At 36.7% G+C, this 20,959-nt stretch overlaps 1 protein-coding gene across 1 annotated transcript; it reads left to right on the top strand.

The window, feature by feature from the left end:
• Positions 1-381: 381 nt before the first annotated feature.
• LOC149788795 (snaclec CHH-B subunit beta-like) lies at positions 382-18,242 on the top strand. The gene is made up of 3 exons (XM_089974914.1): positions 382-833; positions 15,761-15,946; positions 17,501-18,242. Exons 1-3 carry the CDS (start codon positions 569-571, stop codon positions 17,722-17,724), a joined length of 675 nt encoding a protein of 224 aa, XP_089831040.1. The 5' UTR covers positions 382-568; the 3' UTR covers positions 17,725-18,242.
• The last annotated feature ends 2,717 nt before the right edge of the window (positions 18,243-20,959 follow it).

The following is a 20,959-nucleotide window of genomic DNA, read 5'->3' as shown; positions in this document are numbered from 1 at the left end:
ACCAAGTATATTATACGATAATAAAGCTGTTTTAAATTATAGGTGAGCATGCAATATAAAAATGATTAAGTATTTTTTGAAGCGAAGGAGTAGATTTTAATATATAAAAATAATTAATTGAAAACGTGGTTGCCAGGAAATACATTATAAGCAGTTCCTATCGTTAAATACTTCTACAAAGTAGTACTTGGTTTAGAAGACAGACCTGTTTCTCCATAAACGTGTACTGTATTTTGCTTACGTTCGACAGTCGAATGCTAAGCCTCTTTCAGCGGCCCCTATTCAGAATATGCGGATAAAAAACGAATGTATAAAATGGAGTTTATGCTGCCCTTCGCACTAGACTTTTAAGTACACAATGTAGCGACACAGTGTGATTTCTAATATGAAGTCTTAAGTGTTAGAATGTTAAGTGGGGTTAACTCAGTTGGTCGGGAGGATAAAGAGCGATGCATACGTTTCAATCAACAGACTCATTAAAACATTTGAAGTGTTGAATACTCTTCTTGGGCTTATTTGCTAAATACACCATAACTGTTGCAGCTCTCAGTCACAGTTTGCTATCATTATGCAAAAAGGAAGTTTGATTTTCATTTTGCTTTGCCTGAAAATATGGATGATGGAATCCGCAGTCCCAAGCCTTCTAGAAGATTCAGAAAAAAACGACGTTACTGCTGTACGTCTGCGTCTGGAGGATGAAAAAGAAAAACGTATTCTTCTAAACAATGATGTTGAGATGCTCATGCTGAAAGTAGCTAGATCAGAACGTCAAATGAACCATCTCTTACAGAAAGTAGCCGAATTAGAACGTCAAATGACCCAAGTCATCCAGGGTAAGTTCTCGTTTCTCAAATCATTTAGCTATAAACTAATATTGAAGGGTAAAATATTTTGCTCCTGACAGAATAGATATCTATACTGGTGGAGCATGTTGCTATACACTAATTTCTAATGACACGTGTAGTCTGATTCTTTAATTAACCCTCGAGTTCACGGAACAAATACGGAAACTAGTCTGATATATATTTACAAACACTAAAAGGTTTTGACTTAAATGTCGACAATGTCAATCTGGTTAACTTCCAGGTTCTATTATTCGTTAAAATCCTGGACAGATATGATTTCATGTTACACCTCTTTCTAAGGTACAGTTACCAAAACAACCAAGGCAGTAGATCAACTAGCCTTAATAAATTGTCTGTACGATTGACTTTAAACCAACTAAAAGTTAAAAGAAAAAGTATAGAATTCAAATGCCTCTGACAACACACAATTTAAACATTTGCTCGGACTACATTTTCTGTTTTAATAAGTTTGAGACATGCATACATCCGTCATTGTTAAGCGCCATTTTCTTTCATTCTTTCTTTGTCTTACTCTAGACGAAAATGCTCTTAAAAGGCAACAGCTAATATAGACTTGCTATCAGTTTGATTGCTTTTAGGTTCTGGTTGAAACTATATAAGACTAGCTTCATCCATAACAACTATTTGTCTTCTGTGTATTTTCCGACTCAGCATTTTTGATTAGCGAATTTTTTTCATATCACGGCGTTTGTAGAGATGAATCAAATTTTCACTGAACAATAAAGTGATTTAGCTTAATTGTTTTTGGTTTTGTGTAAGCTGCATGTCCTTTGTCAGCACATGCTAGGCTATACGTAGCGGTCAGTATATTTGCAGAGAAAGAACCGCGAAACCAAGGAAAGAACCACCGACCCATTGGATGCTACTTCTAGCTTTCCCACATAACCACTTTAGCCAGGACTCAACTCGAACCCACAAATACAAAGAGATAATATCAGTTATCCGCAAAGATATGAGCCTAGGACAGCTCAGCCACCAGAGGCTCTGATTTTGTTTAAGATATGAACATTCAACCAAGCATTTTATTCTGACCATGAGACAAAAGATCTCATCTTTGCAGCATATACACATGAGTTAAATACAGTCAGTGAACTTGACTCTGTGTTAATCGTACGAAATAATCAAAACCAAACCCAGTGTAGTGCCATGTACTAAAAACTATTATGACGTTATTGGTCGATCGTTCCGGCTACTTGGCTTTAAAACGCTTATTTTCGTCAGAAAATGTCACTGGAAAAACAAAATATTACGCATGAGGAAGACCAGTGGTATCTGAAATATTTCCTACTCTATGCTACATTCCAAGATTGATAATGTTATACATTTATTGTGTTTGATTGCTAATGAGAAAGCAAGCATGTTCTGCAATCGAATCATTCTATTGAACTTCCACTTCAGGCTGTCTCTTTTGCAGAAGGATCCATCGATTCATGTAGCTCTCTTTCTCATGGAATTAAAACTAAATAGAATCATTTTCCTACCTCGACCAGTAATGATTAAGTGAAACAGTTTAATTGTCTTAATTATCCGATACAAATTGAACAATTATTGCAACAAGATTTACATGTTTGAGAATTGAAATCAAACTTACTGAAGGAGTGTATCAAGAGATTTGAAGCAAAAGGTACAAGTCTAAATTAAATCTGTAACACACATGTACAATCTACAACATGCCTGAAAGTCTACAAAAATCGAGTTGAAGAAAGCTTCAGACGTTTAGGGAGGTAAGTGTGCATTATTTGTCAATCACTAAAGTTATTTATGCCTGATATGCTAAAATCCTTTTGCTGATGAATTATTGGGTACAATATATTTAAAAACAAAGTAGTACACTGAATTTCATTAACATTAGCGCTCAGTATGGTGACTCTAATGAACTGATTAAACTAAAAGCTATGCGTTGCACCAAACTGATACGAAAACTAGAAACGTATACACTGTTACCTATCAAATTTGACTTCTTCCCGTCAGAGAGTCATACTGAGTATTGTTTGTTCTAACTAAAACGCTTGATATTCTCTTCGGACTAGCAGATTGCTTTAATGATAATATTGTGAGCAAAAATCATGAATATATGCAAATAAACCTTGCATAAAAATAGTTCATTTTTAATCTTTAATCAACGAAAATTTTCATTTCATTGATTGTATAGCTTACAAATCAGAGCTCAACAACGACATACATAAACTACAAATCTCTCCACCAAAAGTTACACATTGGATTCTTGTCGCTAGTGATCTCAATAGCAGCATTGGCTATACGAATTGGTTTTGCCCTAGAAATACAAATTTTAAAGGGGCAAATAGAAACTCTAGAATCCCCAAAATAGCTATAAAATAAGTGTAACCAGAGAAGCATAGAGGTTCTAGAATCTCCAAATATGGACATGCACTAGGTTTATACAGAAGCTACAATCAACGCATCAAGTGCTCAAGATATCCTATGTGACGTAAGGTTTCTACTCAGCGTACATTGCTGTTTACCCTGCGATTTAAAAGTAAACATTTTTCGTTTATTTCTGGGTTTGTTGGGCGTATAAAGCATGGCCAAATTTACATAATCATCAAACAATGGCTATGTGGGATTCAGCTTGATGTAGGATCATATGAAATTATTATTTTCATGTATTATCTTGTTTTGTACAGCTGTTAACTATAAAACATTTGACACGATTATAGAATAAAAGGGGTTAAGGAATTGCCTATACTTGTCACGATCTTATCTCCTAGATATTTTCAGAAACGCCAGAGTGACAGAGAGAAAGAAAAAGAAAGAGTAATTGTTTCTCATGAATGGTGAGACTCTATCGGCTCAGCTCTGGAAATAAATTTGCTCTGATTGTCAATGTCATCTGAAATTGCTCAGTCAGAAAATGTCAGTAGCTCTTTTAATCCCACTGCCGTTTATAGGTGGTTCTATTCTTGTTTACACAAAAATGATGGTGAATGATGAGTTTACAATAATTTTACACACAACAGATCATTGCAGAAGATGAGAGGTTACATAGTGATTTTTCACCGAAAAGAGGAAAATGGATGATAGATAGTGATGGGTTAGATACAGATTTTACATAAAAATGCCGTGGAATAGTTAATCTAACCCATAGGAATGGAGTGGAATTTTTAGCTCACACGAGTTTCTTGCCTTGATAAATATATATATATATATATATATATATATATATATATATATATATATATATATATATATATATATATATATATATATATATATATATATATATATATATATAATGCAAGAAACAGTCAGCAAACAGTGCTAGACTAGTATCTAACTTTCCTGAGCACTTTCTCTGTTATTGAGTCTTTTTCAAAGTCAAATTGAACACGTAGACAAGACAAGCCAATAGAAACACATTTGTGTTTGCAAACCTTAAAATTACTATTTCTACAAGAATGAAAACTTTCAATTTATTATGTTTCAACTAGTTTATTTCAACCACCTGTCATCCTGATCACTGCATTGGGATCATTCTATATAGTCAGGCACATAGGATACGCATAAATTGTTCCGACTATGAAACATTCTAAAAAAAAGATCTGAAGCGCTATCTAAACATTTGATTTAACGAGGTTATGATAAAGACCTGATTACGGAGGCAGGCAAACGGGATAAACGCACTGAAGTTACTCCTCCCTAACAAACCTTTAGTAGCCTATTCGAGAGAAAACAATCCTCAAGGACATCCCAGTCAGGGTGAAGCTAACGCAGGCTGCTAACTAAGACCGCCCTTTGAAATCTTGACAATGTGGCGATCAAAAGTGCAAAACGTGTCAAAATATAATAGAGACCAGGATATTGTCGAGCACAGTGACTAGATAAAAACTTAACATACATGGTTCAAACAAAACTTGCACAGCAGAGAATGTAATTTATCTCAACACATGTAAGTTCTGCAGCCTTCAGTATGCCGGAGGAACTGAAAATCTACACAAAATGTTCAACCTTCATAGATCTGATGGATGCCAAAGAAGCTGTACAGAAACCCAATGGCAGAACAATTCTCCTCCCGTGACCACAGTTTCAATGATACAAAACAATTATTGCAATTGCTCACAACCGCAATTGAGGCAGAAGATACGCCGCCTTGGAACACTGAAACCAAGAGGTCTAAGCCAAGAAGACTAGAAACAGACAGCCATGCAGAAATACAATTATACTGTTTGCATCCGACACATTTTCTTTTAAACAATTTTTTAAAATTTACTTATTAGTCACCAAACGGCCTTTAATTACTAATAATACAATTAAATATCCGGGATATAATTTGAGCTTAAATAAACTGACATAAAATAACAAATGTCATTATGGCTCGTCGATTTCTAGGTTGATGTTAAATATTTTCCTTCATCCGCAATAAGTTGAAATACACAAGTTGAAACCTAATAAATTTAGATTCCATTCCGGTAGAAACATGTAAATATTTGTGAACACAATGGTTGTTCTGTTTATTATTTTGTTTTGTCTAAGTTTTTGTATTTGACTCAGACAAAGGCTCATTAAGAGTCGAAAAATCTCAGGCTAGTTAGGTACTAATTTTGTGATGTTCGTTGTCAGTTTATTGCATTTATCGTAAACACTCCCTGACACACTTGATCCCTTGCTGGATTCAGTGCACTTGACAGGAGTGTTGTTCGCTATATGAGTTACAGTATATATACGTATAGGTACACACAAGTATTTAAATTTGAATTACCAGGAACAGAGCACAGTAAGTGATGAAGAAAGATACATTCAAAGGAGACGCGTTATACAGCAGGTTACCATCTACGAACCCTCATGGCACAAGGTAGGGCTTGTGCTACTAGCTGCGGCTTAATGACAGGCAAAAAGCGGACAACATTATTATTGGTGTTGGAGAGCGAGGTAGAGTGATAGAGTGAATCGCTAGAATAGAAGAATTGACCTGACGTCGGAATCAACTCTGACGAGAAAGAACAAGACAGTGTTCCGCATGCCACACATCGCGCTGCCAATTCGTAACCCCCGTCACCAAACGGACGACACGACGCCAGATGATACCGCAACCACCACTACCATCAGGGGCCCCGAGTGGCCGAGTGGTCTAAAGCGCTGTCCGTTACGGATCACTACCATCTCACCTCTGTCTGCGTGGGTTCGAGTCTCGGATTCAGCCAACGTGGGTATGTGAGAAAGCTTGCCAGTAGCTTCTCGTGGGTCGGTGGTTCTTTCCGGGGTTTTCCCGGGTTCTTCCTCCACCATTAATACTGGCCGCCATGTATAGCCTATCGTGTGCTGAAAAATGGCGTTAAACCCTACAACAACAACAACAACCACTACCATCACCACGACAACACTGAGGCACACTGTAACCACCGACAGCGAAGTGCAAACTGAGGAAAAATCAGAACCAGATAATGAATCCGATCCCGACTGTGCTCCTGAATAATATTATGTAGTAGAGAAGGCAAGAGAGACTAGGAAGAGAAAGACAACCCGGTCAGAACTTGAACGAATATAAATGGGTCTGGACGATGCTCTGGATTATACAAAGTAAGGCCAGCCGTTTTGTAAACGCGGTAAAGTACATTGCATAGCGGTCACTGTGAACAAGGGAACCTATACTAACTATAATAGTTGCAATTTTGTGTGCATATAATACTAACAATGATTGGAAACCATGATTCAATGCACTATAATAGGCCTTGTAGAAATGGCCACACAGCTGACGGATATCCACAACTTGCATCAATTTGCGGAAGAGAAATACCTCGAGTCGAACAACGCAGAAGATTGAGTGACATAAGATTTTCAGAGAAAAACAGTGTCTCCCGCATTAAAAAAGCCGTTTCTAGAGCTCCATCGGTGATAATATGTTTGCCACATAATTTAGAAGCAACACGTGTAAATTTACCAATGATGTTTCGACCATTATCCTTGGCGAACGATATATCCTCGTCACCGGATGCTAGCACTTGAGGTTTTGGAATCCAAACTGTTCTGTGTGGTCTATATGAAATTATCGCTTCGTTTACCGTCAACGATAATAATATTCCAGCATCGAATATGTATCACAGTACCACAATTTGGAGCCAAACTACGGTTATTTTATGCACCGCAGTCCAACGGATGTATCTCTGAACCACCTTTATTAAAATGATGATCAAATTAGACAGGAATTATCACATGGACATATTTCGAAAATGCGAACGACTTAATCGCAGCAGATCAAGTTAAGTCAAAATCCACCGGTAACAATCCATTTATTGCAACTCGATCATTTCATATGTTTTTTGACCAAATATTTTAAAGTCACTTTGACATACATCTGCTTCAAGATATGATCCTGGTTACCTTCAAACCGTGTCGATCGAGATGACATCGTTTTAATTACATTTAGCATTCCATAATCATCCATGTTCACATTCGATTTCGATATAACTGCGTAGCATATATTTGAAAAATGCTACACGTGTTAGTTTCCATAATTATTTCCTCTGAGCAAAATGAGCAACAATAGATGAAATAGTTAAACAATTATTCAAAAATTGCTCAATCTCACTCCTGTCATCGGCGTATTTCAATGAGACTTTGGTTATCCGCGAATGGTGAGATTCTGCACGATACAGATTGCCAAACGGCAGCACGATTTGATCAAATGTAATATCTTCTTCACTCTCAAACAACTTCATGGACACACGGTGGCGCTTACTTACATCATGAATATGCTCAAATATATCACCATGATAATATCCAACCCGTTTTTGTTTTTGAAAGTATTGTTACCGTCCAGGCCCATGCATGAGAGTTATGGTTAAATATTAATATTGGAGACCCATTTACTTTATACTTTGCTGTGTATAAAACCTCTCCGGTTAATGTTCATACTTCTATTGGAAATCTTAATTTCGTTTCCAATTCAATTATCGAGGCTCCACTTGATCTGACTTTGAACTTCCCCAAGTTTAATTTTTCATCTGTGACACCCTTTAATCGTAACGCGTTCACTGACTCGTTGGGAGACACAATTTAGGATACAACTAGTCCTCATCGGTCGAAGATCATCACTGTCAGGTTCTTCATTGAGTGTATATATCAAAACACACAACTGCGGTCACAGGATATGCACTCTCGTAGTATGGTTTGTCAATACCGCTCAAACTTCCTGCTCTAGAATTAATATCTAACGAGGCAATGTCCTTGCTGTGTTGTACTTTGACTGGATCTAGTTAATCAAGGTTAATCCATTTTATGTCAACATTACTAGCGTCACCAACAGTACAACTGACAACAACGAACATTTTATTCTAAAAAGGTATATTTAGGTGGATCCGGCATCGTCAAGATAATTAATAATCGTCGGTGTTTGCAGGACGTTCATCATATCATCAATCTCGTGACTAGCATCAGAAATATCGTCCTGTCTAATTCTCAATGTTGACCAAACAAGCGTTGCTGCGTCGTCGATAAACTCATTCTTGGCTTCACGGATACGATTGCGTAATTGCAAATTTGGTGGTAGGTGGCGTTTTTTCTTTTCTGTTAAGCTGTCAAATCGAAACTAGCTTGAGAAGGCTTGATCGCAGATAATCTTGTAAACTCCTTCATTATATATTTTACGGCAAATGTATCTTATAATTAAACCATCAACGTAGACTAGTATATACTAACTTCACGAGCAAACTTTATTTGCAAATGGATGATGATTTAATCTACAACACCGTGTAAACCAGCTTGTATATTAGATTTATGTGGATATTTGCTTGAATCTCCTGTAAAAGACGCTGAAGACTACCTGGCTAGAATTTCTGTGTAAAACAACTCACGTATTGGTTTAGTAATATAAAAGTTTACTTTAGGCAAACGCTATACAAATAGAGCAAGAATTCAGATCACAACATATCATTAAGAATTAGGAAGCAAAGAGTGCTGTTATGATTAGAAATCGTCAAATAAAAAATATTCCTTACTAATACCGGTTATCTTATATTCACTGCTAAAACGCAGGGCTTTCCGATTTTTTTTTATCTCTAACACATATTTATTTCAATGGCTATGTTATCAATCAAATTGATGAAAATTATCGGAAAGCTTTACCCGATATTCGTCAATGAAGTTTCTCAACGATGGTTGCCTTGAAAGTACCTGTTCAAGTCTTTATGAATTTACCAAATTTAGATCTTGTAATTTTATTCATCAGCGTGGTGGTTGAAACAATCTTTATTATGCTTACAGCTTGATTTAACACAATATACACGGTTACCGAAAGAAAAAACAAATTGTCTGTTGAATGACGCCATATATATGTGGTAAACATCCTAAATTTCTCAGCGCTGAATATGGACAGCCTGTACACGCCAGTGACTTCTGTGGTATGTATGCGAGTGTTGTTTTTATGTGACCATATATTGCTGATCCTGATGCGACTGTGTATACCACGCGGATCACACGAGTCTTGTGTGGAATGCTGAGCATCCCAATACTTGAATCGACCGCTCTGATTGTTTCAACAATGTCAGGTATTTCACTGTTTATATATGCGGGTTTATTTTCAGCATCTTCAATATCTTGTTGAACTATTACTATGATAGAATACTCGGATAATACCGAGTCGTTTATTAATCGTTTCAATGTTTGTCATAGGTGGTCTAATCACGCTGCGTTTTTTATTTCAGCTAGTCTCACGTCAAAAACCATCGCACTTCCAAAGAAATCATCGGCAATTTCGCCATGTTTCTGAAAGTTTTGCTACGATTTGTGAACATGTTCACATAAACGTCATTCTCAGCGCAGAAAGGTGCAATATTGTCACTGACGACGGTATCTGTATCGCCCACATATTGTACCACCAGTGGATCGTACACGATGATATACACCTTTTTTAATTCCATTTATGATAGTTGCGATTGGTTCATTTGAATCTCTGTTCGCCCGCTGTCAATAGATAATGGACTGTTATCCGTTTAGAACCAATAACTCTATGGATAATATCATTCCACTTAATATTTCTCGTCCCTAACCTGCCTTATCGATCCTGAAAAATAACAATTTCATCCCGTACAACTCCAGCGAGATCAACTTTAGTTGCATATGCTGATAAATCAATGTCTTCTCATTTTTTGTTTCGTTTCTTTCATAGAGTATCTTCCGTAAATATCAACCATTACATGACGTGCTTTGCACTCTGAGCGGTTATTTACAAAGACGGTTATGCCTGGGTCCCTAGCGACCTCGCACTCATGTACGCGTGTAAGATAATGAGGTGGATTTGATCTCGATAAAGCATTGAGTACAGCAAGCCATTCAGAACCACATATAGGTGGATCTGTTAAAACGGTTATGGTAATACTGAATACCAGAGTGGGTTGGCTTGAATTCTACCAGTATACTCGATAAATTATATCGGCGGTGATAGACCATATTAATTAAAAACAATAGTACCACAAGCAACCACAGCATATGCAACCCAGCGAGTACCTGGGCCAGAATGACCATCGATATTAATAATACCTGTCTTCTGACTATGTTGTCGGTCTGGTAATTGATTGCGCATAAAAACGCCTATAAATTGTTTAACGACAAGCAGCATCAAGTAAAGCAAAATTGGACAAGGGGATTTTAAGAAGCGAGCACCTGGTAGTAGCAGACCTGGAAAGTACCACGTTGAAGTTCCTGTAAGTGTAGACACCTTACACTTGCAGAATGCCCCCCGGGTTCTTTTTTTGAGGTCTTTAATTCGTGTCTTGTAGCTTTTTTCAATGTCATACCGGCGGCTGTTTCAACAGCACCGAGTGCAGCTGATTTTACAACAGCTGGAGTCCCAGCAGCTTTTAACGTTGGTATAGCTGCAAGAAGTTGAAATATACCACCTGTTTTAGCTATGTCCTTCATAGCAGCCGCTTAAAGAACAATTCGCACGCCGGTTGTGGATTTTTTGGCGTCAATGAAATGTTTGAGTTGACGTTCTGTCGGTGTTAGCTTATTTGGACCTTTTAATGACGTTGATTCAAGTGATAATTTTATTCGAGAATTTTTTTTTCCTGCTGATTGTAGATTTTTCATCTTACTAGAAATCAGAGTAACATGGACGTGGCGATATTACATTATAATATAGCGAATCTTGGCATATACTGTGTTTTTCCCGGGCGCATCAATGACTCTTATTCGTCCAACTTCTTCAAACAGAATTGTTTTGTCTTACAATATAACTGCGATTGTTCTGTAACCACAAGCTGGCAATGCACTACTTACACGAGCTAGGGAATGTATGTCAACGACATATTGTCTAAACAAATCTCGATGTCCCAGCGAAAAGTGTTATATCAGGTACAATGACGTAAAATCCAACCAAGATATTTACATACCAGAATAATCATTCTGACAACGCCCCATGAATGTCATTAACCGAAGATATGCACGTACAAAGTGGTTGTTCTTGAAATGTATGCTCATTTATTCGCAATTAAACCTCAGCAATATCATTGTTGGCATCCACGGAGAAAGTTTTCTCAATATCACTGCATCAGGATCACCAACATGTCGCCATTTTGCATTGTTGCTGGAATCTTTTCTTACAAGCACAACTATGTGCTTTAAGATAACCTTTCTAAGATTTCTACAGAACCCGAAGATGTGTGACACTGGAAGTGCACATGAAAATATTACACGTCCACCTTTCAGCTTTGATCAACTTTCAGCGAATCTTACTTTGAATTCTGGATTAACACCATCACCGTGAAACACCGGCACCACATTGGCGTAAGGGTTTTCGACATTGTTTCTAAGTCTTCTTATATTATACTGCCTGTTGTCAGGGTAGTCAGTAGTGTCCTTTGCAAACATTATTGACGGACCAGCTGATCTTGAATAACCATTAGAAAATCTTGCCAGTGCCGATATCGTCGTGGCAACGTCAACGTTTTCCGGGATTGAGTCAATGTTTATTCCGTCGATATTATACGTGGCATCTTGAACAACGCTATGATGCCATTGTTAACAAAAACAAATCTAACATCAGTTCCATATTCAGTATCATCTGTTTTTAAATTTCACCTTCGATTTCAATGAAATATTAACTTATATCCTGAACTTGTAATTCGATTCGCACAAGTGCGTCAGGTACACGTGCAACATACGAATAAGGCTGATAATCACGCACCGATTTCACTTTGAGAACGTGTGAGTCCATGGCAAATGCGGAATCTGATATAAGCTTGATCATTTTATTATTAACATGACTACGATGGATCAGACCACATCCCTCTATTAGACTTGCGGTTATATTTTCTCTCTATCTGTAGCTAGTTGTTTTGTAAGTTGTACACCAGATAAATCAGCTAGTCTTTCCTTTGCAGCTTTATTTATTATTTTACTGACATTTGCTGGCATCACTTCGGTGCTGTGTAGTTTTACTGGCTGCACTCGGACTGCCGATTGTTTGCATAACAATCTTGATAATTGTTGTCGGATAGCTGATAATGGTTTACCGGCTACATAGCCGACGGTGCTGATAGCTTTGGCAACAGCAACATCAATGGCTTTCATTCCTAGCTGCTTTGCAATCAGAATCGCTTCGAGGGCTGCAGTTCTAAATAGACCTGAGCAACATCGTCGAGTCTATCTCCGTAGATAACTTTATATGTCCACGTTGAGCATTGTGTATGATCATGCTATTTTCTTTCCACGGATCTAATTGCATACCTAGACACTATAGCAATCGTCAGTAATTTCGACATGTGTGCGGTAAACATTAACGGCCATTACACCACCTATATATAATCACAAATAACAAAATGACTAGTAGATCAACATCAGAAAGGATTCTGCTTGGGCATGTGGTGTTAAGATCAATTTATAGGGTTTGCAAGACCCTCCCCAGATTGTTTTCTCTTGTTTCAGATCTAAATCTACCTCTTAATGTTCATATCCTTTCTGCTCTTGTTTTTCAAGTTGCAGCTTTATTTCTTTTTGTTTGTGTTCATCTGCTTTTCTTAAATGTTCAATATACTCATATAGTGTCTGATTAAAAAGTTTTAACTTTTCATCGTTAACTGTATTTGCGCCAATTAACACGACATTTTATACTTTCAACATATTCAGGTTTCATATATTGGTCTTGTTTTTCAAGCCCAAATGTAGCAATATGAATTAGTTGGTCTGATTTATTGATAACTGCAATACCTTCCTCGGTACATTTATATATCATATCAACTTTGACTTGAGGTGGCTTATCTTCTGTTTATGGTTCAGATATACGATAGTTAATTGTGTCGATCTCATCAGGAGCTTGGCCAATACACTCAGATAAGTGTGGGTGAGAATAAGATATTTCTCTAAGAATCATTTTCTGTGTTTTTATATCTACGTGATGTTACTCCATTTGCTTTTGTGGTTTTTTGCAACGATGGAAGAAGACCTTTAGTAGTCTCTGCAGCTGGCCTAAATAATTCTTCCGTATCTTCTGCAAATTCCACTCGACGCTATTTAAGTTGTTGCTTGACGCCATCGCGGACCGGTATATAATTCTTAACTGCCTCTAGTCGTTGTCGATGTAGATTAGCTGTACGATATTCCATAGTCAGTGCAAAATCGGTAATTATTATTGAAATAACGAAGATTTAATGACAGTCCCTGCTCACCGGAGCCACATTATTTTTTAAATTTCAGTATGGAAAAGTAATTGAATCTAATATTTGCAGCCAACGAGTACCCCCCCTTCCCCAGTCATTCGCGTTGATAGTCGAATTCGCCACACTCGAGAGCAGAGTCAGGAAGCTTCTATCAAGAAAACGACGGAAACGTTAAGTTGTAAAATAAACGCTTCGTACTTTTGTAGGATTCCTCTTCACTTGATAAAAGTAATAGGATGCTACAATGAAGAAAAAGGTGGAAGCGTTAATTTGCAAAATGGACGCTTCGTACCTTTGTCGGATTCGCCCCCACCCCCTAATCTCCTCTTGCAAACGGTACAAGAGCCAACTATCAGGTTTCTTTGAATACAAAAGATGTCTAATACATGCATTATATACCAGTATTATAAAAACAAAATATTGCAAACAAAGCGTTTTCCGGCATTAAACATTTAGGAATAAGACGGATTGTATGGGCAAAATGCAAAACAAAATAGGTTTTCTGACATTACTTTTCTGATGCTATTTTGATTTGGAGTTATAAACATAAGTTTGTCGCCTGTGATATTTATAGTTTAACACAGCCTCACATGGGTAGACCAAACGAGGTAAAATATTTTGCGTCTCTTCTGTCCGGTTTGTTTACACTGGCGACCAAGTGTGTTCTAGACCAGTCAAATTAACCTTCTAAATTCCTCTCATGTGAAATATTTATATATCTTGTAGCTCTTACTTGACGGCATAGCTACCCAACATATTGCTGCCATCGCGCTTTCATGATTTTCACATTAAGGCTCGCCAAAAACTTTTCCCAGGAGCACAGGCAAGTCTATTTCTGCAGCTCCTGCTACAAGCAGAGACAAAAATTATAATATCACACCCTGTGCTAAACAAAATGCATGATAGCCGGATCAAACATGATACCTTTCCCTGTTGATCTTTGTTTTCTCACTCTGCCATGCAGGCATTTTTCTCAATTTATGTTTGCCATCGCCATCTGGCAGCTGATGTACTCAAGGTTGTATTGATAACATATTCTCTCTCTCTCTCTCTCTCTCTCTCTCTCTCTCTCTCTCTCTCTCTCTCTCTCTCTCTCTCTCTTTCTGATAGTGTACCCGACGTCGCCTATATACCAAGCGATCCAAGTGTAGACACTGGTTTTCCTCCATGCTACAAGCAAAAGCACCTCCCTTACTAGAGATCTGTTTTGCAGAAGACGTTTAAATTAAGTCTTTGCTAGTGATTCTGGCCAAGTCAAATTTAACCTGCTGTTTTTCGATTAGTGTCAAAAAGGTGTTGTCCTTGTTGTTGTTGGCTGCTCCCAAGCTTTTTTGACATACCTGATTTATATTTTGTTGTTGTTGCGCTGGTGTCTGAATAGCACATACTGAGATTTAAGGCATTATATGACAGCTGTAGCTTTGAATGATTTTAGTGAATTAAGATTGTGTTTGACGACCAGACTCATCTCTCCACTTAGATCAAACAAATATCAGAAATCTTCGTTCTGCACCTATAGCTGATGCATACAAGTTTGCTGCAAGTGGTCCACTTGATATAGTTGATTTCTTGTCTGGACGTCATGACTTTGATGAACCTCCAGTACTTAAAATAAGCGTGTGAATACGTTTTATTTAGAGGAGCAAACTTCCGCTCGATTTCGCACTCGGCATGTTATATGTTGTTGACTCTGACATGCAATACTAAATAAAACCATAGTTGTAAAATATATTGGTGCTTGTCTCCTGGGTTTCATCTCTTGATGCAAGTTGAAACGTAACGAGAACCTATATTTGCAATTCGCTACTAGGCAGAGTGGCTATTCTTCATGTTGCTGACATCTGAGCCTTATGCTATTACACACACGCATCTGCTCAAAATAAAGTTTCTTTCTTACTCGAGACAAGATGTTCTCTAATTCATTTGCGTGATAACTTGAGGGAAGTGTCGATGATATCCAGATACTTATACTAAGAAAGTGTATGTCGTCCATGTTCATTGCGCCGTTCTGTTATCAGGTGGTCGCTCAATTGTTTTACCTTTAGCCTCGTTCTCGATACGTTCCCATTGCGTGAGACATGCCTGAAGATGTTCCGATGAGAGTACCAGTCAGTGAGGGTACATTTCATACCGTTCTTACCGGAATTATGTTTGCGAAAGGATTTGTATGTTACTATTGTCTATTATATTTTGTAATTTTTCTAATTGCATTGTTGTTGCTTTTGTTATTTAAATTTGTAAACGCTACATATAATTGATATGGCAATGTTCCAATCATTGTAGGCCGACAATGCCCATCCAACTATACATGGCATATGCCATTGAATCTATGTTTCCGATTGTCCCAAGAAAAACAGACCTGGGGTAATGCGAAGATAATATGTGAGTCAGAAGGAGGCCACCTTGCCAAGGTCAACGACACACCCATTTTTGTGTATCTGAAGGAACAGATAAAGAAAGGTCCAAACAGTAAGTCGTTCACTTATTTGTTTTTAAAAAAAGTATTTTCATACATTCTTGATTTAGTCCTGATGTAAATAAATATATTGGTGTAATACGGTCTTCACAACAATCGTCGGAAATGCTGTATTCGCATCGTTTGTTTATCTCCAGGGTACCATAATGTACTTGAAAATAAATTCACATCATTGTTTGATTGACTTAGTTTATACATTTGGTATGTTGTGGTCATGTGTGCTTATTTCAAGGCTTGCAAACTATATAAAGTCTTTAAGTAGCTGGATAAATTTCATTTGAGTTGAGGTCTTCTGCGCAATGCTTTATACATGTATATGAAACAAACGTTCAACTTGTCCATCAAAGTTCTCAGTAAAGTAATCTAGGCCCGATGCATACTCCCATATGTCGTAAGAGGCCACTAGTGGAAGCATGAACTAAGGTGGCTAGGTGGTTATCGCTCAGAACCTGTGACCTAAAGACTGCGGGATCGAACGCTACCATTGGATAAGCCTTGATCAGCTGCTTTGGTGCATTCATCGCCAATTTACTAAGATTGCTTAGGCATTAAAAAACATATTTGTATTTGATGTTCTGTAAAATAAAAACTCAGATCAATTAGTTAAATTTGAATCTAATGCAAATCGCATTGTCATAAACAATGTATTTTTGGAGGTAGTTTTAAATAAGATATGTGTATTGGAATGTTTTATCAAAATCAAATCGAAGAAAACATTTCAACCCTCAAGCAAAAAGACTTTTTTGTATAATTTGTCATTAAAATCTGTTCTTCATAAGGTTTTCTTTTCGTGACCTCACATTTAAGAGGTCTATATCTTTAGCAGCTTGATTGAATTTCGCGTTAAAATAATTGAATTGTTAAAGATTTGTTATTCTTTTGATCACGTATTTCATTATTTGACAAATTGAATTTTACAATGATACATTAGTTCTCATTTCAAGGTTTGGAAGATTTAAAAATCATACAACTAATCACATACAATTACATTTTACATAGCACTCATGTAGGAGCCACTACGTACTTTGTGCGTGGATGATGACTTGTAACTTATTATTGATGTGTTAATGATTAATACAAAAGTAGGTAGTTCCATAGATCTTCATGACTCTAACTCATGAACATGATAAAAAAGGATCTTTCCTTTCTGAGGCATGCTAGAGGTAAAGTACGAAATCTTGAAGAGAAACTCATATTTCAAATATTATTTCATTTACAGATTGATATCTACAACACTTTGTGTCAGTCTATTAAGAAATGCTGTATTCAAGGACGTAACCTGCTAACTTGTATTTAACTTACTTTTAATGGTCAGATGTGATGAAATTATGGATTTCTCTTTTCTCAATTAGCACTAAATCATCATGAATGATGATCCTTATTGATTTCATTATCTTTTTGCCTCGTAAAAAATATAAACTCAAAAGTATTCGATGCATGCGATTCATATTTTAAAAAAATGTAAAAATCAGATTTAAAAAAAATGTAAAAAACAGATTTAAAATATTGTAAGAAAATTGTTAAAACTGTTTTGTTTAATATTTCAGTACCTAGGGTTTCATATACCTCTATCGGTGGAAATGACATAGAGGAAGAAGGCATCTGGAGATGGGCTGATGGTGAGCTCATTGACACGAAAAGTCCTATTTGGTACCCTGAGGTACAGGGCGGAAGAAATGAGAATTGTCTGATCATGAATTCAGAGGTGGATTATCGTATGTTGGATACTAGCTGCTTCTTAATGCATTATTACCTTTGCCAAATCGGATAGAATAATTGGTTCTCACGATGAGGGTACAACCTTTTGCAAAACTTCAGTTCTCTTTCTATTAAGCGATGTGGGGCAGTCCATTTTAAGTGAAAGATATATTTCATTTATAAACTGCTAAAGACTATATGCTTTTTAATGTACCGTCACAATAAATGCACTCATTGAAAATTCAGTGCAATGGGCATGTGTCTATATGAATGTTCATATGTCTTCTTTCAGTCCGTTACTTAGTTTCAAGTCCTTCCGTTTGCAGGTCACGTTTTCATCCATGAATTCAGAGGCGGATTATCGTATGTTGGATACTGGCTGCTTCTTAATGCATTATTACCTTTGCCAAATCGGATAGAACAATTGGTTCTCACGATGAGGTTACAACCTTTTGCAAAACTTCAGTTCTCTTTCTATTGAACGTTGTGGGCCAGTCCATTTTAAGTTAAAGATAGGTTTCATTTATAATCAGTTAAAAATATATGCTTTTTAATGTAATGTGACAATAAATGTACTCATTGAAAATTCAATGCAATGGCCATGGTTCTCTATGAATGTTCATATGTCTTCTATCAGTCCGTTACTTAGTTTCTAGTCCTTCCGTTTGCACGTCACGTTTTCATCCACTTGTCACTTGGACAGTGTGTCCAGAAACAAATTCAATGGGAATTTATCATAACGATTCTAGACTGATTAACTAACGACAGACAGTGGTAAATGAACACATTTGTCCCCAAAGTTTCAGTTATCACAACAATATGACAGAACCAAATTTTCCAACGTTTGATGACATTTTTCTAATGCCCCTCATATTTTAATGGGATGGGCAGAAAACTTGAATTGCTGAATTGCTACTTCATGCATAACTTGCTGGACAATACCGGACATACAATGTGACCCTTGATCATATTAGATACAGTTGGGTAGACCAAAATGAGCAACAAAAACTTATCAAAGCTTTTACAATTGTTGTAGCTTAAATATTCCTCGAAAGAACATCCTCTGGAAAACTTGTAGACGTACGCATTATATACAACACGTATTTTTGTCCTGGCTTAGTTATATGTAAAGGACTGAGACAGTCTACAATTATTCTTCTAAATGATTCGCCAAATGAAGGAATATGTTGTAGATTACCCTTATATATCTTCAGATTAGGTTTTCCTACGCAATGAGAAGTGTGACAAGATCAGCAGTAAGTAGGGGCATAACTGTTAATATTTGCACACTAAAAGTAATTCAAGATGTTGTGATAAGTCCCTTTGATATCTAATGACCATCAAAGGGACTTTCATGGGCTAGACTAAGAATATGATCTCCCTGCGACTTTGGATCTACAATTTCAGAGCCCACTTGCCAATAGCAGGCACCTCAAGTGGTCTTCATTGTCTCATACGATCCATATGCTTAGGAAAATAGGAAACACGTCTGAAATAAATATCTTTAGAGAGCTTTAGATTCTTTTACTGTTCTTCGACAAGCGATTATCGTTGGTCACAATGAGGATACATTTTTCAATGTTAAAGACCGTATTTAGTATTTTACTTCTATTTTAATCGAGATTGCAGAAATAACATTCCCAAGTCCTGACCTAACTGTAAAAGAACCTCAAAACTTTGATTCACTAAGGAATGTAAGGAAGCCATTATACAACGCCAAGAAGCATTGACAAAATTTAACAATCGTCCGACGCCCGTAAACTTAACTATATATCGCATTGTCCGGGTCAAAGTGCGCCGCACAATCAAAGAATGTAAACAAGCATCATGGAATACATATGTTTCTTCTTTTAAACTCTCGTTCCTATATTAAACAGGTTTGGGACACTATACGCAACATAAACGGAAAGAGAAAACACAATTCTCTCCTACATCTGACACTGAACAATAACAATTTTAGTTCAAGACGTGACATAGCAAATATTCTTGCTAACAGTTTCCCTAAACATTCCTCATCATATAATTATTCAGAAGCCTTTCGAAGACTAAAAACTCAAAAAGAAAAGTCACGTTTAAAATTCACATCCAACAACTCGGAAATTAATAATCAACTGTTCAGTATTTGAAAACATCATTTTTACTTTACATAGAGTAATTGTTTTTTTTTTTTTTTTTTTTTTAAAATTAGAATAGAGATAAAGAGTATCAACAAAGATGATCACTGCTATCAATATATGTTTATTGCACAATACTAGGATCAAAGGTGGTCTCACCAAAAAGGCTGACTAATACAAATATCGGCTAAGCGAATAATTTTCCGTTCAACTCCATTCTCAAGAGCTCTTTTTCCCATTAGCTCTGGTAACTACGCAAGAAGCATATAAATCAGCGTTTTCACTCTCAGCACGATCCCAATGTTGATAAAAAGCAATCTTGTCAGCTATAGATATATTAATAACGATCATATATCCAGCTACGTCTTTCCCCGATACAAAATGAGTAACCACGATAGGTAAAGAAGGTACTTTTCTGACAATCTTGATATCATGTCTCATGCCATACTGACATATTGGAGTGAAATGTTAACAAAGCCGCACAAGACATCCTGAATAAAACCACCTTCACTAAAAGACGTCTTCTCGGACAAAGGAAACGTACCTGACAACAAAAGACCCTGAGAAGGTCCGTTGCGTCTTAATATTTGAATAGGGATATGTTTGGCAGAATACGTGAAAAAGAAACTATCGGCATTAATTATATGCTTCATAATTCCACAAAATATGATCAGAATATAGTTTATTTGACCCAACAAATGCATTTATTAAACAAACGTGATCGTGACCTCTCTGAACGAAGTTCATTTCGAATAGCTCCGTTCAACATGTAGTCGTCCAAAATTACGTGTTTGTTACTTTTAACAATACGCGCACGTATGATAATATAATAACTTCTAATCTGTTTTATGCGATGTTTGGTTTATAAAAATTGTGGTACACTGAGATTTTGGAAGTCATTATTTAAGACAGATGATTTTATACGCATATACTGCTGAGAGGAGGATGCACTGACAAAGGGACGTTTGTGAGGTAAGGAATAATCATCAGCTGTGCGAGCGGCATATTTAAGGTTGTCCACCATTTTTCGTGCACATACGTAATGAGATCATTCAGAGTTTGTATTCATCTTTAACAACATTCTTGGCAGAACACTACTATCAAGTTATTGTTATTTTTCCTATGTAAGTTCGACATTTGATTGTCTATTCCATTTTCTACAATTATGAGCCTTTTTAAAGATACCTCATATAC

Source organism: Sinohyriopsis cumingii, chromosome 11, assembly GCF_028554795.1.
Source record: "Sinohyriopsis cumingii isolate HCF-2022 chromosome 11, ASM2855479v2, whole genome shotgun sequence".
NCBI lineage: Eukaryota > Metazoa > Mollusca > Bivalvia > Unionida > Unionidae > Sinohyriopsis > Sinohyriopsis cumingii.
This window is presented reverse-complemented; position numbering and strand designations above follow the sequence as displayed.

What these genes read in the sequence shown, in the direction of transcription:
- LOC149788795 (XM_089974914.1), top strand. Translation starts at nt 569, where the DNA reads ATGCAAAAAGGAAGTTTGATTTTCATTTTGCTTTGCCTGAAAATATGG. An exon ending in AATGACCCAAGTCATCCAGG is followed by an intron (nt 834 to 15,760) that starts GTAAGTTCTCGT and finishes CAATCATTGTAG; the next exon opens with GCCGACAATGCCCATCCAAC. An exon ending in GATAAAGAAAGGTCCAAACA is followed by an intron (nt 15,947 to 17,500) that starts GTAAGTCGTTCA and finishes TTAATATTTCAG; the next exon opens with TACCTAGGGTTTCATATACC.